Source organism: Barbus barbus, assembly GCF_936440315.1.
Source record: "Barbus barbus genome assembly, chromosome: 12".
In the NCBI taxonomy this organism is placed as follows: Eukaryota; Metazoa; Chordata; class Actinopteri; order Cypriniformes; family Cyprinidae; genus Barbus; species Barbus barbus.
The window spans coordinates 15,447,603-15,460,831 of NC_136740.1; the positions used below are offsets into that span (position 1 = coordinate 15,447,603).

General features: G+C 35.8%; 1 protein-coding gene across 1 annotated transcript; it reads right to left on the reverse strand.

The window, feature by feature from the left end:
- Nucleotides 1–2,222: 2,222 nt before the first annotated feature.
- Nucleotides 2,223–11,037, reverse strand: LOC306877743 (uncharacterized protein). Its single transcript, XM_079429684.1, has 8 exons — nt 10,937–11,037; nt 7,653–7,807; nt 6,242–6,379; nt 4,246–4,270; nt 3,933–3,965; nt 3,033–3,135; nt 2,886–2,939; nt 2,223–2,712 (listed from the first exon to the last, which is right to left on the reverse strand). Exons 1-7 carry the CDS (start codon nt 10,959–10,961, stop codon nt 2,891–2,893), a joined length of 528 nt encoding a protein of 175 aa, XP_079285810.1. The 5' UTR covers nt 10,962–11,037; the 3' UTR covers nt 2,223–2,712; nt 2,886–2,890.
- Between the last annotated feature and the right edge of the window lie 2,192 nt (nt 11,038–13,229).

Below are 13,229 nucleotides of genomic sequence, written 5' to 3' on the forward strand. Positions count from 1 at the left end.
ACACTTGAAATTTTTTTTTTTTTTTTTGTTTTTAGCATTTTATTAACAGAAATACCCCATAAATATTTTGCACCTAGACAGAAGGGGTTCTTAAAAGGGTTTAAAAGGAAATGGTCATTACAATGAGTATAGTGATTCTGTGCAATATAATAGCTAAGCAAATATTATTAAACACCATTCATGACATGTTGATGCAAATATAATCAAACCTAGCAGTGCCCACTTCCTTTGCCACAAAGTAATAGTGGACACTGTATCAATATAAATCAATGGCTACAGTACAGGGAGGAAAGAACTTTATCAGTAGATAGCATAGACCATAATGACCATTTAGAGTCAAACCCTGCCCCTGCCCCCTCACTTAAAGTAAATTAATACATGTAGATCATTATTGTAGATTAGTTTTTTTTTTTTTAACACGTTAATATTTGAGGCCGGATCTGAAGCAGTGGCAGGTGCTGAGTGGATTTGATTAGTAATGTATTAGATGTGTGTACTCACTGGTACAGCATTTCATTTCATTTTGCTTCCACAGCAGCAATTTACAGGAAATACATGCCCTGGACGTACAGTTACTTTTATGTTCACACACATTTTATGCTCACTATAATGCCACGTAATCCACCAAATTCTTTCTCACAGACTGATTAGACCAGTGATAGATATATCAATAGTTATACTATAAGTTATATACAGTATAGGAAGTTACATTTTATATTTTAGTTATTTCTTTATAGTTTTACTTGCATATACATATGCACAGTTATGCATATTTAATGTGCCATTTGCATACAGTGGAAAACAATTATTGGACCCCGTGCTGATTTTGTACGTTTGCCCACTGACAAAGAAATGGTCAGTCTATAATTTTAATGGTAGGTTTATTTTAATAGTGAGAGACCGAATAACAAAAAAAAAAAATCCAGAAAAATGCTTAAAAAATAAATAAAAAAGTTATAAATTGATTTGCATATTAGTGAGTGAAATAAGTATTTGACCCCTGCGCAAAACATGACTTAGTATATGGTGGCAAAACCCTTGTTGGCAATCACAGAGGTCAGATGTTTCTTGTAGTTGGCCACCAGGTTTGCACACATCTCAGGAGGATTTTGTCCCACTCCTATTTGCAGATCCTCTCCAAGTCATTAAGGTTTCAAGGCTGATGTTTGGCAACTCAAACCTTCAGCTCCCTCCACAGATTTTCTATGGGATTAAGGTCTGGAGACTGGCTAGGCCACTCCAGGACCTTAATGTGCTTCTTCTTGAGCCACTCCTTTGTTGCCTTGGCCGTGTGTTTTGGGTCATTGTCATGCTGGAATACCCATCCACGACCAGTTTTCAATGCCCTGGCCCTGACGGTACATGGCCCTGTCCAGCGTCCCTTTGATGCGGTGCAGTTGTCCCGTCCCTTTAGCAGAAAAACACCCCCAAAGCATAATGTTTCCACCTCCATGTTTGACGGTGGGGATGGTGTTCTTGGGGTCATAGGCAGCATTCCTCCTCCTCCAAACACGGCGAGTTGAGTTGATGCCAAAGAGCTGGATTTTGGTCTCATCTGACCACAACACTTTCACCCAGTTCTCCTCTGAATCATTGGCAAACTTCAGACGGGCCTGTTCATGTGCTTTCTTGAGCAGGGGGACCTTGCGGGCGCTGCAGGATTTCAGTCCTTCACTGCGTAGTGTGTTACCAATTGTTTTCTTGGTGACTATGGTCCCAGCTGCCTTGACATCATTGACAAGATCCTCCCGTGAAATTCTGGGCTGATTCCTCACCGTTCTCATGATCATTGAAACTCCACGAGTTGAGATGGAGCCCCAGTCTGAGGGAGATTTTGTGTTTCTTTCATTTGCGAATAATCACACCAACTGTTGTCACCTTCTCACCAAGCTGCTTGGCGATGGTCTTGTAGCGCATTCCAGCCTTGTGTAGGTCTAAAATCTTGTCCCTGACATCCTTGGACAGCTCTTTGGTCTTGGCAATGGGTGGAGAGTTTGGAATCCGAATGATTGATTGCTTCTGTGGACAAGTGTCTTTTATACAGGTAACAAACTGAGATTAGGAGCACTCCTTTTAAGAGAGTGTTCCTAATCTCAGCTCCTTACCTGTATAAAAGACACCTGGGAGCCAGAAATCTTGATTGATAGGGGATCAAATACTTATTTCACTCATTTTAATGCAAATTAATTTAACTTTTTTGAAATGCGTTTTTTGTTGTTATTCTGTCTCTCACTGTTCAAATAAACCATTACAATTATAGACTGATAATTTCTTTGTCAGCGGGCAAACGTACAAAATCACCAGGGGTTCAAATAATTTTTTCCCCCACTGTAACAGACAAAATATATAGTATAAATAAATATAAATATAGAGTTCTATAACATATAACTAATATCATTATTTCTTCATATAGCTTCATTTCGGTTAGTTGTCATGATCAATTTAGTTAAGACAAACCTTAAAATCAAAAGATGCTAAGTGTAGCGTGAATAAATTCTACTTATTTTACTGATCTTCTTCATTTTTCTTTACTCCCTTAAATCCCGTTAAACCCTTTAATTATGTAATTCTTTACAAATTCTTTAAACTAAAAATAAGCCTAGCCATCTGTCTAATGTTCGAGACATGGTTATGACCTTGTTATAAAAAAGATAAGAGCATAGTGAATGATTGAAGACTGAAGAACTCCCAGGTGCAATGATGTAACACCTCCTGTGGTTAAATAAAAAGGAAAGGGAAATGGGTTTAGCTGTACTCACCGCTGTTTACACTGTAATTCACTGCCTAATATAATGGGATGTACATTTCAAAATATAAGATCAAAGATGATTTGAACTATTTTACATCATAACAGCAGCATTTTATAAAATACCAATGATACATACCACAATCAGACAATCTTTTCAGCAGAACCTTGACCACTAAGAACATATCCTGACCTATAAGCACAAAATTATACAGATATTAAAAGACAAATATTACGCAAAGCCATGTTTTCAGTTTGTTCGGGGCAGTTTTTAAGAGGACCTCACCTTTGTCTTTTCCAATAAAGCACAATGATGACAATGACAGTCACCAACACTGCAAACGCACCCACTCCAATATAAATATAAACACTCCAGTTAGGAAAACCCACTAGGAAACAAACAAACGAACATAAAAAAGCACAATAGAAAGGTGTTAGAATATAAAAACACAATGAACTGCATCATTTTACAAGACAAAATTATCGGTTAAATTAATGACATCAAACTTTTCTTATGCACTCTGTCATCATGTTGTTCCAAAGTTGTATGACTTTCTTCAGAGGAACATGAAAGCAGATATTTTGAAAACCATTAGGGTCCAAACAACATTAGATCCTGCTGACTTTCTTGCATGGACAAAAAACAGACATTGTTCAGAATATCTTCTCATAAATTCCACTGAAGAAAAAGTCAATTTTGGGTGAACTATCACTTTAAGAAAGAACTAAAATTGCAATAGAGGTGAAATTCTCGTGAAAAACCACACTGCCCACAAGTTCTTACTATGGAAAAAAAACAACAAACGAGCTCAGCAGTAACAGTCTATTGCTATGAATCACTGTAAGCTGTGTAATCAAGTGAGTCCATATACACTCATAAACTACTTACAGATTTGAATATTTAGCTATAACCTTATGCACTTTTGCAGATTTTTCACAAATCCCTATGATGAGAATGAATGGGAAAAATATTTCCAAAGTCATTGAAAAGCAGGCAGTCACTGTTGCATTCCATTATGGCATAAAGCTGGTGTTTGATCGGGCTACGTTCAAATTGTTGCTATGCTAAAGAACCAACAAAAAGCCTATTTTTGCCAACAGAAAAGAGTGGCAACACTTTATTTGAGCACTTTCATGTTAACGGCTTGATACAAATTAGCGCTGTAGTATAAGCAGCTGACCTTACCTTCAGGAAGTGTAGTCGGAGGAGATCCATCACCTGCAACACAATCATTTCATTCATTGTGCATGTACTAGGCAAATAAAAGATCTCTAGTGTTTTGTTCTTAATTTATATTACTATGCCCTAAAGTGGGTGTATTGAAGATACTTGCTTCAATATTTACAGGTTAAAAAAAGTGTGTAGCACTGTATTGCAGACTCTTGTATAGCAAATTCTTAACCAGGTAATAAGTATTCTATTGTCAATATATGAATGCATGTTTATAAAGATTATCTAATCAGTCAAATAAGTATATAGTAGTAAATGTATTACTTACAAGAGCACTGCAGCTTTTCATTGATCTACACAATAAATAAAAAGAGAAATGAAAATGAGAATGAAAGCATGAAGCAAATCAATGTCCGTTTGGTTATTCTATTGTACAGCAACACGCCCCAAGAAGCCCCGGGGCTTATTGCTTTTATAAAACGGTTATTCCATATACTTAGTAAGGTTTCATAAAATAAATCGGAGCAAATAAGTGTAATGATATTAATAAAAACAGTATTCTTCCACCAAACAATGTAGTTCCTCAGAAACAGTTGTGGCTGGAACAAAGTGGTTGCCAAGCAAGACACAAAGTAAACAAAAGGCGAAATTCCAAACGGAAGTGAGCATCCCTATGCCCTACTCCCTTCAAAGGGCAGAGCCCTTGAAGTGTGTTCTTTTAACTTGACTGTCACCGTCCCGTATACGGGACGCCTAACTTTACTTCACTATATTACAATTAAATCCTAATGTAATCATGACAAACTATATATCATTGGAAAGGTCTAAGTCTCCTAAATAGATATTTTACCATTTTTTGTTGTTACAAATTATGAAGGAACAGTAATAGATTCATTTATGACAAGAGTGCAGAGAGAAATTGATAGATTTGTGACAGAAACGCTTCAACAAAAAATTCAATGGAGTTTGAATGGCACCCGGTGGCTGTTTTTGGTATAACGCCTAAACAAAATTGCAAATTAACCTCAATTTTTTAAATATCAACTTCAAATTTGGAACACAACTTATGTACAAATATGGCTTAAATTTTATAGCAATTTTAGATTTTTTACATTTTTTAAATATTTATTTTATATAAAATAAAAATAGTATAATACATTTGTTTTACAGTAAATTTAAACTTCTATAACTTTTTAATACTTTAATTTTATTAAATGATTTCACTTCTGTAATAATCTGCTAATTGTCTTCTTTAAAAAGAGACCAACCTTAGGTCCGTATTCAAAAGCGTTCATGAATTATAATAATTTAGGTTTGCATAGTGCACTTTTTCTGAATTTTTAAAAATGGGGATGACAGTTAAGGGGTTAAGGGTGTAGGGCATTACTGTCTCGTATAAAGGTTTTGGAACGCTATTACTGAAAATAATTTGTATTACATAAAATAAAGACCAATTTAATCAGCTTATTCTACTTATGTTTGTTTGTAAAGTCAAAATAAACCCCAACTTTGTTTTAAAATGCATCGCAAGATCTCCTAAGTGAAGATCACATGATCACAAATGGAAATCACTTCCATGAAGTGACCATCGCATGTTCCCTTCACTAACGGACTTCTGGAAGGGCCCTTCGTTAAGGGAATTATTTGTTCACTTTCGTTTGGAACGTCCCTACAAATGGCGTCCCCTTCCCGAAGTGACCTTCAAGGGCGCAAAAAAGCCGTTTGGAATTCGCTCAAAGTCCCTTTAAGGCAAGTCATGTCACTCGGCAGCCATCTTTGAAACTCCTCTCGGGCATCCAAGTGCAACTCCTATCTCTTTGAATGGTAAAACATCACATTCTCCAAAACTGTTCACTAAGCTAACTATTAAATTTCATATTTGAAATCACCAAAGAAATCTGACAACAACTGTCATAAATGTTGTTTCTTTTGCTCAAATAGTGTTATAAAAAGCGTATTGTTCAGGCTAAGATCAGCCAGTGCACATGCGCAGTCCTGAGCACACGTCTTAGAACGCTGACTGTTTCTATAGCAACCGGGACTTCTTCAGCTGCAGTGACTCGCTGACTTTAGGGATTGGCTCTTTCGTTCAGAAGTCGGGGCTTCCTGTGATGGAGCGGCCATATTAAGCTTTGCATTTTTCTCCATTCAAAATTATACAAGTGACACGTCTTGGGTATTCTATAGTCTTTGGTGTAATTTACAATGGCTTTGAACGTGGCACAACCAATCAGAATCAAAGACCGGAACTATCCGTTTTATAATATTAATTAAATACCTAGCGGCACATAAAAGCTAAAACACATCACCAATATTACACATACATTGGCGCTGGGGCAGATGAGCAGGCATTCAAGTCTTTCAGGGCACGTCTGTAAGATGGCTGCATTCACTGTCAAATTTACAATTGGGAATATGTACGGCATATTTCCTTCAGCATCAGAAATCCCTGCCACTTTCTCCTGATCAAGAGAGGGAGAGAGAAGAAAAAAAATGAAGAAACGTAGGATGGCAGGGTTAAGAATATATGTATACATTTACTTTTCACTGATGCTATTTGTAATGTATTGTTTATAGTACTTTTTTGACATTTACTATGAGAAGAATAAGTTTCCAAACTCTTTTGAAAATGTCTGAATTTCTGTTTGATTACTAATAAAATGTAAACTGATCTTAAAGGGATAGTTCACTCATAAATTAAAATTCAGTTATTAAGTATTCACCCTCATGTCATTACAATCCTGTAAGACCGTCATTCATCTTTGGAACACAAGATAGTTTTGATGAAATCCGAGAGCTTTCTGACCCTGCATAGACAGCAACGCAACTGATACGTTCAAGGTCCAGAAAGGTAATACGAACATTGTTAAAATGGTTCATTGGTTCAACTTTAATTTTATAAAGCTATGGCAATACTTTTTGTGTGCAAAGAAAACAAAAATAAAGACTTTATTCAACAATTTCTTCTCTTCCATGTCAGCGTTCTGACGTAGAACCTGTTTGAACGATGTGATACTTGCGTGAAAGTGCATCGTATTCTTCATAACATTACGCTAGAACCACTGATGTCACATGGACTATTTTAACAATGTCCTTACTACCTTTCTGGGCCTTGAACATGTCAGTTGCATTGCTGTCTATGGAGGGTCAGAAAGTTCTTAGATTTCATCAAAAATATCTTAATTTGTGTTCCAAAGTTGAATGAAGGTCTTACGGATTTGGAACGACATGAGGGTGAGTAATTAATGACAGAATTTTCATTTTTGGGTGAACTATACCTTTTATTTAACTCGCAATTATATACAAACACAATCTGACTTAACAACTGTGACAATCAAGAAAAATCTATGCCTTGTCTTGTTGCATCACCCAACATCTATAAAGGTCTTGAAATGTCCACAGGACATTTTCCCAGAAGTGTTGGTTTTGTGTGCTCTTATTTAAAGGTCATGGCACCTGAGCAACCCCCACTCCCAATCGCATACCCTAAAATGACTCCAGTTAACTTGTGGAGAAGTTATAAAATAGCTAGAGGTTTACTTAGATTTTCCCCACAACAGGCCTTGTCTATGATCACTCAGTGTTTTCAATAAAATGTTGAAAGGTACAGTTGGTTGTGTGTTATTAAGCCAGACTTGGTTTTCTTGTTTGATTTTTGAAGTAATTAATGCAGAAATCCAGATATTGACAAAATTATTCATCATTGTATGTTTACTTAAGACACAAAATGTATACATCAGCAAGCCATTGGGTCTCGCAGTCATAGATGTCCTCCTTAACTTCATACGGCATATTAAAGTAGAACTGTCCATCACTCAGTTTTTCCCCTATGCATTGCAGCACATCAGATTCTTTTGATGACAGTACGATACATAACAGCACGGCCACAACTGAAAGAGACAAGCACAAAACAACAAAACAATCAGTACTAGGTTCATTTGGTTCATTAAAAATAAACAAACATACAGAAGCCTATGCTGCTCTACAAAAGCAAAATGCAACGTAGGACAAATCTGATATTGAATACTGCTATTTCGTATTTATTATCTATTTTACACTTTTGCTCTGAATCTGAGCATTGCTAAACCCACCAGTCACAGGACAGATCTAAGACAGGGATAACGTTTTTGATGCCAATGACCCCCAAATGATATGATCCCCCTACAAAGGCCCCTTTTTCTATACATGTCAAGGTATTTTCGGATTCATTTACAGTGTGAGAAAAATAGTTATTGTCAAAAATAATAATAATATTGTCTTTGAACGTCTTTGACCCGTCTTTGAATTTTTTCCCAAATTCCCTTTTTTTTCCGTTTAAATTTTTCTAGAATCTGTTTTATAATCCGTTTTATGTTGGTTATATAAAAAATAAAAAATACAATTTTATCAAAAAGCATGTCCAATTAATTGAAATCACACAATTTCACAGCAATTTATTAAAAGTTGAAGGCCCTATTGATCTTAAGGCCCTATTAAATGTTTTTATTTTTTTCTCAAATTCAGTTACATTTTTTACCAAATTGTGTTTTCCATTAATTTTCTGAATTCGGTTTTAAATGTTTCATTAATTTTTTATAATTAAAAGCATGTCTAATTTATTTTTCATAAATATATATTATTAGTTTTTTCCAGAAATAGTTTGTGGATTTACATTTTTCTGGTAAATACATTCTGGTAAATAATTTTTCTGGTAAAAAATCTCCTTAAAATTAATAATTTTATTAGTATTAGAATTATTATTACATTAATACATTTCTGTGACAGATTCTTCAAGCAACCAAACATTTATTTTGACGGGTTGCTGTGAAGACCTTCTGGTTCTGTTTGTATATGTTATAACTAAGGATAGTTTTTCTCAAATGAAATGGTAAAATGCTCTTGAAGTGATTCTCGGAGTAGCCCTAGAAATTGTTTGTATTTATTTATTTGTATATTGAGGTGGCAGGCTGCAGATTTGTTTTTGTTTTTTAATGAACAAAGGCACATCAGCAATTAAAACAAAAAGATGATGTTACCCACTTTCATATTTCCACAGCTACTCAGTGACAACAACAAATAGGATTTCCCCACTGTTTTCAATGGAAAAGCACTTCCACTTCACATGCTACACCGCTTCTGATACAACAGCAACCTACTGGCCAGCAGGAAAAAAAAAAAAAAAACTTTATTGTTGGTTTATTAATAATTTATTTGAGCCTATATTTATTATAAATTTATGTAAATGTAAATATTTATGAGAATGCATTTTCCTCAGTCTATAACATGATCATACACTTGCACAAGCACAGTAACTCTGCACACTCAGGGAATTTCCTCTTGAGGCCTATGGAAAATATCTTCTCAAAACATTGGCTTTAATAGTACTATGACTTCTCAAATTTCATAAGTCACATGTTACATCATACTATAACTGCAGCCAATCAAGCAGGACAAAATAGTCATACCACAGGAAGTGACATTCTCCTCTGTAAGAATTACAGAACCTCAGACACTTCTTTTGATGGACTTCTGAGATGGACAACACACACACAGTGCATTAACATACAGACATGTCTCCACATCCCACTGAGAGAAAATGCGGGAAAACGCCTCTCTGAAATATGCATCAGTTCCTTTTCATCCACTCTTCCCCTCACCCACCCTTCCTTTCACTCAACTCACTCAGAATGGTCAATAGAAGAATGTAATATTCTACATTAATGCAAGTGTTATTTACAGTCATGTTTGGTATCATTTGAATTGTCTCAGGGCGACTGGTACAATGGTCTCATTCTTATAAGAAGTAAACTAAAAGGTAATACAAATCCTAAGAGTTCAGAGATATTTTGCATACTGTAGAGGGTGGGTCAGTTCCCAGTGGTTTTCATGCAAATTACCTTCTGTCCCAAAAGGTGCTAACTCGACTTGATTAAATTGCAAATTACAATTGTTAGTTCCTGTCTCCACCTCGGGGGGTGTTGGTCTTGGTCTGAGGTACTTAAGGAGAATGTAGCAAAAGGATCAGGGCGATTCTGTAGCCAGAAGCCCGTAGTGTGGTATGTCTCAATGCTCACACTATGTATTTCTATAAAGTCAGGTATGCATCCTTTACTCGTAGAATTATCTTTGAGAATTCGATGTTTTGTATTGATATGATTTGATCTCTTTGAATTGCTGTGGAATTGACATAATACATACAGTATTTACCTGACTGAGAATAAATTGTTACATTTGACCTTATTCTGTTTTACTCTGTAATTATTGACTCTAGTAGATTACGTTGCATCCTTGTTAAAGACATGAGCAACCGAATGAACGAGTAAATATAAAGTCAAGAGTTAACTAGAATAATCAAATATCAGAATAATAAATTAGAAATGGACAAGCAATCAATTTGTATTTCAAGCTAAATACGAGGTCATAATAAAATGGAGTCAGATTAAATGATAAAATGGAGTCAGATTAGAGTTGAACTTAAATTGAAGAACTTTGCACACTGGAAAGACCGAACACGCAGGAAACCTTCATCCACCATCGGAAACCTTCTTTGGACCGGATGGGTGGACCTTACACCTCATCCAAAAATAACAGCATAGGACAACAACACTCAAGTAAACCAACTAGTTAGCTGTGTGCTTTCCGTAGTGATTAAAATGTGACTAAGATGTGAATTATCTAGCATATTAACATTACATATAGCTTAACAATAATAGCCTGAGGGTTAAGTTTGGGTAAATGAGATCAAATATAATTAGCTCAATGTAAAAGCACTAGAAGTCCAACAAAAACAAAACTTAGTGGATTATTAGGCGATTCTTAATTCTTCTACATAAGCCTAAAAGTATTGTCTCCTCGGTTTAACGGTATTTGAGCAATGCTGATACACATTATCCTCTCAAATGAGAATGTCTTTATGTGCCTATTTCAGATCAACGATGACCAAAACCACAACGGAGAACATATTCGCTTAACAAAACGAATTGTAGACGCAAAAAAAGGAAAGTAACGTTACCTAGAAATTAATTATTTAAATAGCTTACCGAGAATAGTCAGAAGAGCTTTCATCTTGAATTGAAGAATAGACCCTACTGCAACTTCACTTTCTGCCGGATAGTATCTACTTCCCCCTTGTCGAAAGCCCTTGCATAAGCATGCAGAGTGGGCGGGGCTAACACGTGTTGAACCCCAACCCATACAGAAATAATACTGTATTGGTAGTTCAATTATTCCTCACAGAAAGTTAATGTTATGTAGTGGTGTTTCTTTAGTTGTGAGTCTCTTTAGATAGTCTCTTACTTTTCCCGCATATCTGATTACAGATATGAGTGCAAAGTATTGTTTACAATGAAACAACAAGCTTTTGTTTAGACTTGCTAATTTGAATTTCAGAGCATAATCAGAATTACTTTTAACTGGCCATCTCAAATTTCTGTAGTAGCGATTTCTGACAATAGACACCACATAAGAAACAGAAGAATACAAACACGTGCATGCAGACAGATACAAATAAGTAGAAAGAAACAGAAATGTCATTGTTGCAAATGTATACAGCTGCATTAGTATGGGCATACTGTAGTACATGTACACTTACATATTTAAAGTCCATGATATTAAAGTGCAGAGTCAATAGTAAATAACGTTTATACTAATAAGCTTAAAGTTTACATAGCCAGCCAGTAGTTAAACATATCCTCAGATATGTTACTCAATGCTGACCCTTCATAAAGATCCAAAACCCACTGATGATGACGTGGTATAATATATGATGGTATGTTAGCTCATATACAGTAACCAAAAATAATGTCAGATTGAATGAGTTCCTTATTCATAATACTGGTGATAAGCAACAGCTGAAGAGGCGATTCCCCTACTGTTTTCTTTTAATTCATCCCATTTCCTGGAAATGGGTGTTGCTTTGACAAGGTTGTTGTTCAGACCACCACACCTGAGTTTGTGTTGTGCTCTAACAATCTTTTTTTATTATTTAAATGCAATTTCATTTAAAACTAGAGGAACATTTTCCTAAATGTGCATTTAAAAAAAGTGACTTTTACAAAACATGAATTTGACAAAATCCACCACTAGTCTATAGTTCATGGCATATGAGGATCCTTTTCAGTGTAGGTCTATGAGGGTTTGTTTTTGTTAATGTAACCAAATTTACAAACAGTGCTTCAAATGTTATATCCTGATTTATATCTCGTATCTTCCATCGTCATGATGCATGATGCCATTGCCAGTCAACACACATCAGCTTAGCATAGGGAGGAGTATCAAGTACAGAACTTCTGTTGCTGCCCTTTATATTTTGTCCATTTCCACCATAACTTTGGCTCATAACACTGAAGAGGGATCAGTGGGATCATATCTTTTGATCAGAATTTCATGGAAATTTTGTGTTAGGATCACTTGGCCTGCGTAGCAAGCCTTTAAAAATGTCAAGACAAAAGTCATTAGTCTAAAGCCGGGCTCACACTGTGCGATTTTTAATAATCTTTTGCGATTGCTGCTTGTCACACTGTACGAACATGATCCCCATGTCAGACTGTAGGATCTCAGTTGTCTTAATGTCAGACTGTACGACAGTCAAGACGCGACAAAAACGGACGTACTCAAGAAGACTTGTCCGGAGTTTTACGTCATCAATACGTGACCCGCGTTCTCTTGCTATAATGGTGGCTAGCAAACAACAGCAGCGTGTAGCGTTAGTTTTATTAATTACATGCCTTGATGTTAAAAAAAAAAAAAAACGAAAAAGACGACTATGTGGAGCAAGTCATGGCTGGGCAAAAGAGGACTTTATGGACTTCCGGTTCTACAGAGGTAATTTTGTTATTCGAGTTTAAACATCCTGCCCCTTAATAAATAAACTTTAAGTAAACTTTAAGTTGTACATATATTGTTTTTTACAAATAATGAATGGTTTGAAGTTGTCGCGCTAATTGCGTCATCAAGTTCAGTGCTCCTATTGGTTCTTGGTTTGAAGGTCGTCGTAGGAGATGTCACACTGCAGGAAACTTGAGGAAAGTGTCTGAAATCTTCTGACACTGCCAGAATTTAATCGGAGGAAAAAATTGATCGCAACGGCCATTAATCGGCTGTCGGTGAACATGTCAAACCAGCGATCTAGACAACCGATTTTAGCCTAGGATTATAGGAATCTTTTAGGATGTTAGGATTTTCAAAATTTGTCTCAGACGAACAAATCGTGGCCAAAATCGCACAGTGTGAGCCGGGCTTTAGGTGATCAGGGTGCGGCCAGCTGCTTTGTTTTTGTTCATTTTTTTATTACAGTTGTTTTTTTTAAGTGAAGGTGCATATGCAATTTATGAT

Coding starts and splice junctions, on each gene's coding strand:
- LOC306877743 (XM_079429684.1), bottom strand. CDS start 10,961: ATGAAAGCTCTTCTGACTATTCTCG. Junction 3,966..4,245: donor TGAAAAGCTGCAGTGCTCTT/GTAAGTAATACA, acceptor ATTGTGTTGCAG/GTGATGGATCTCCTCCGACT. Junction 3,136..3,932: donor TCCGACTACACTTCCTGAAG/GTAAGGTCAGCT, acceptor TTTGTTTCCTAG/TGGGTTTTCCTAACTGGAGT.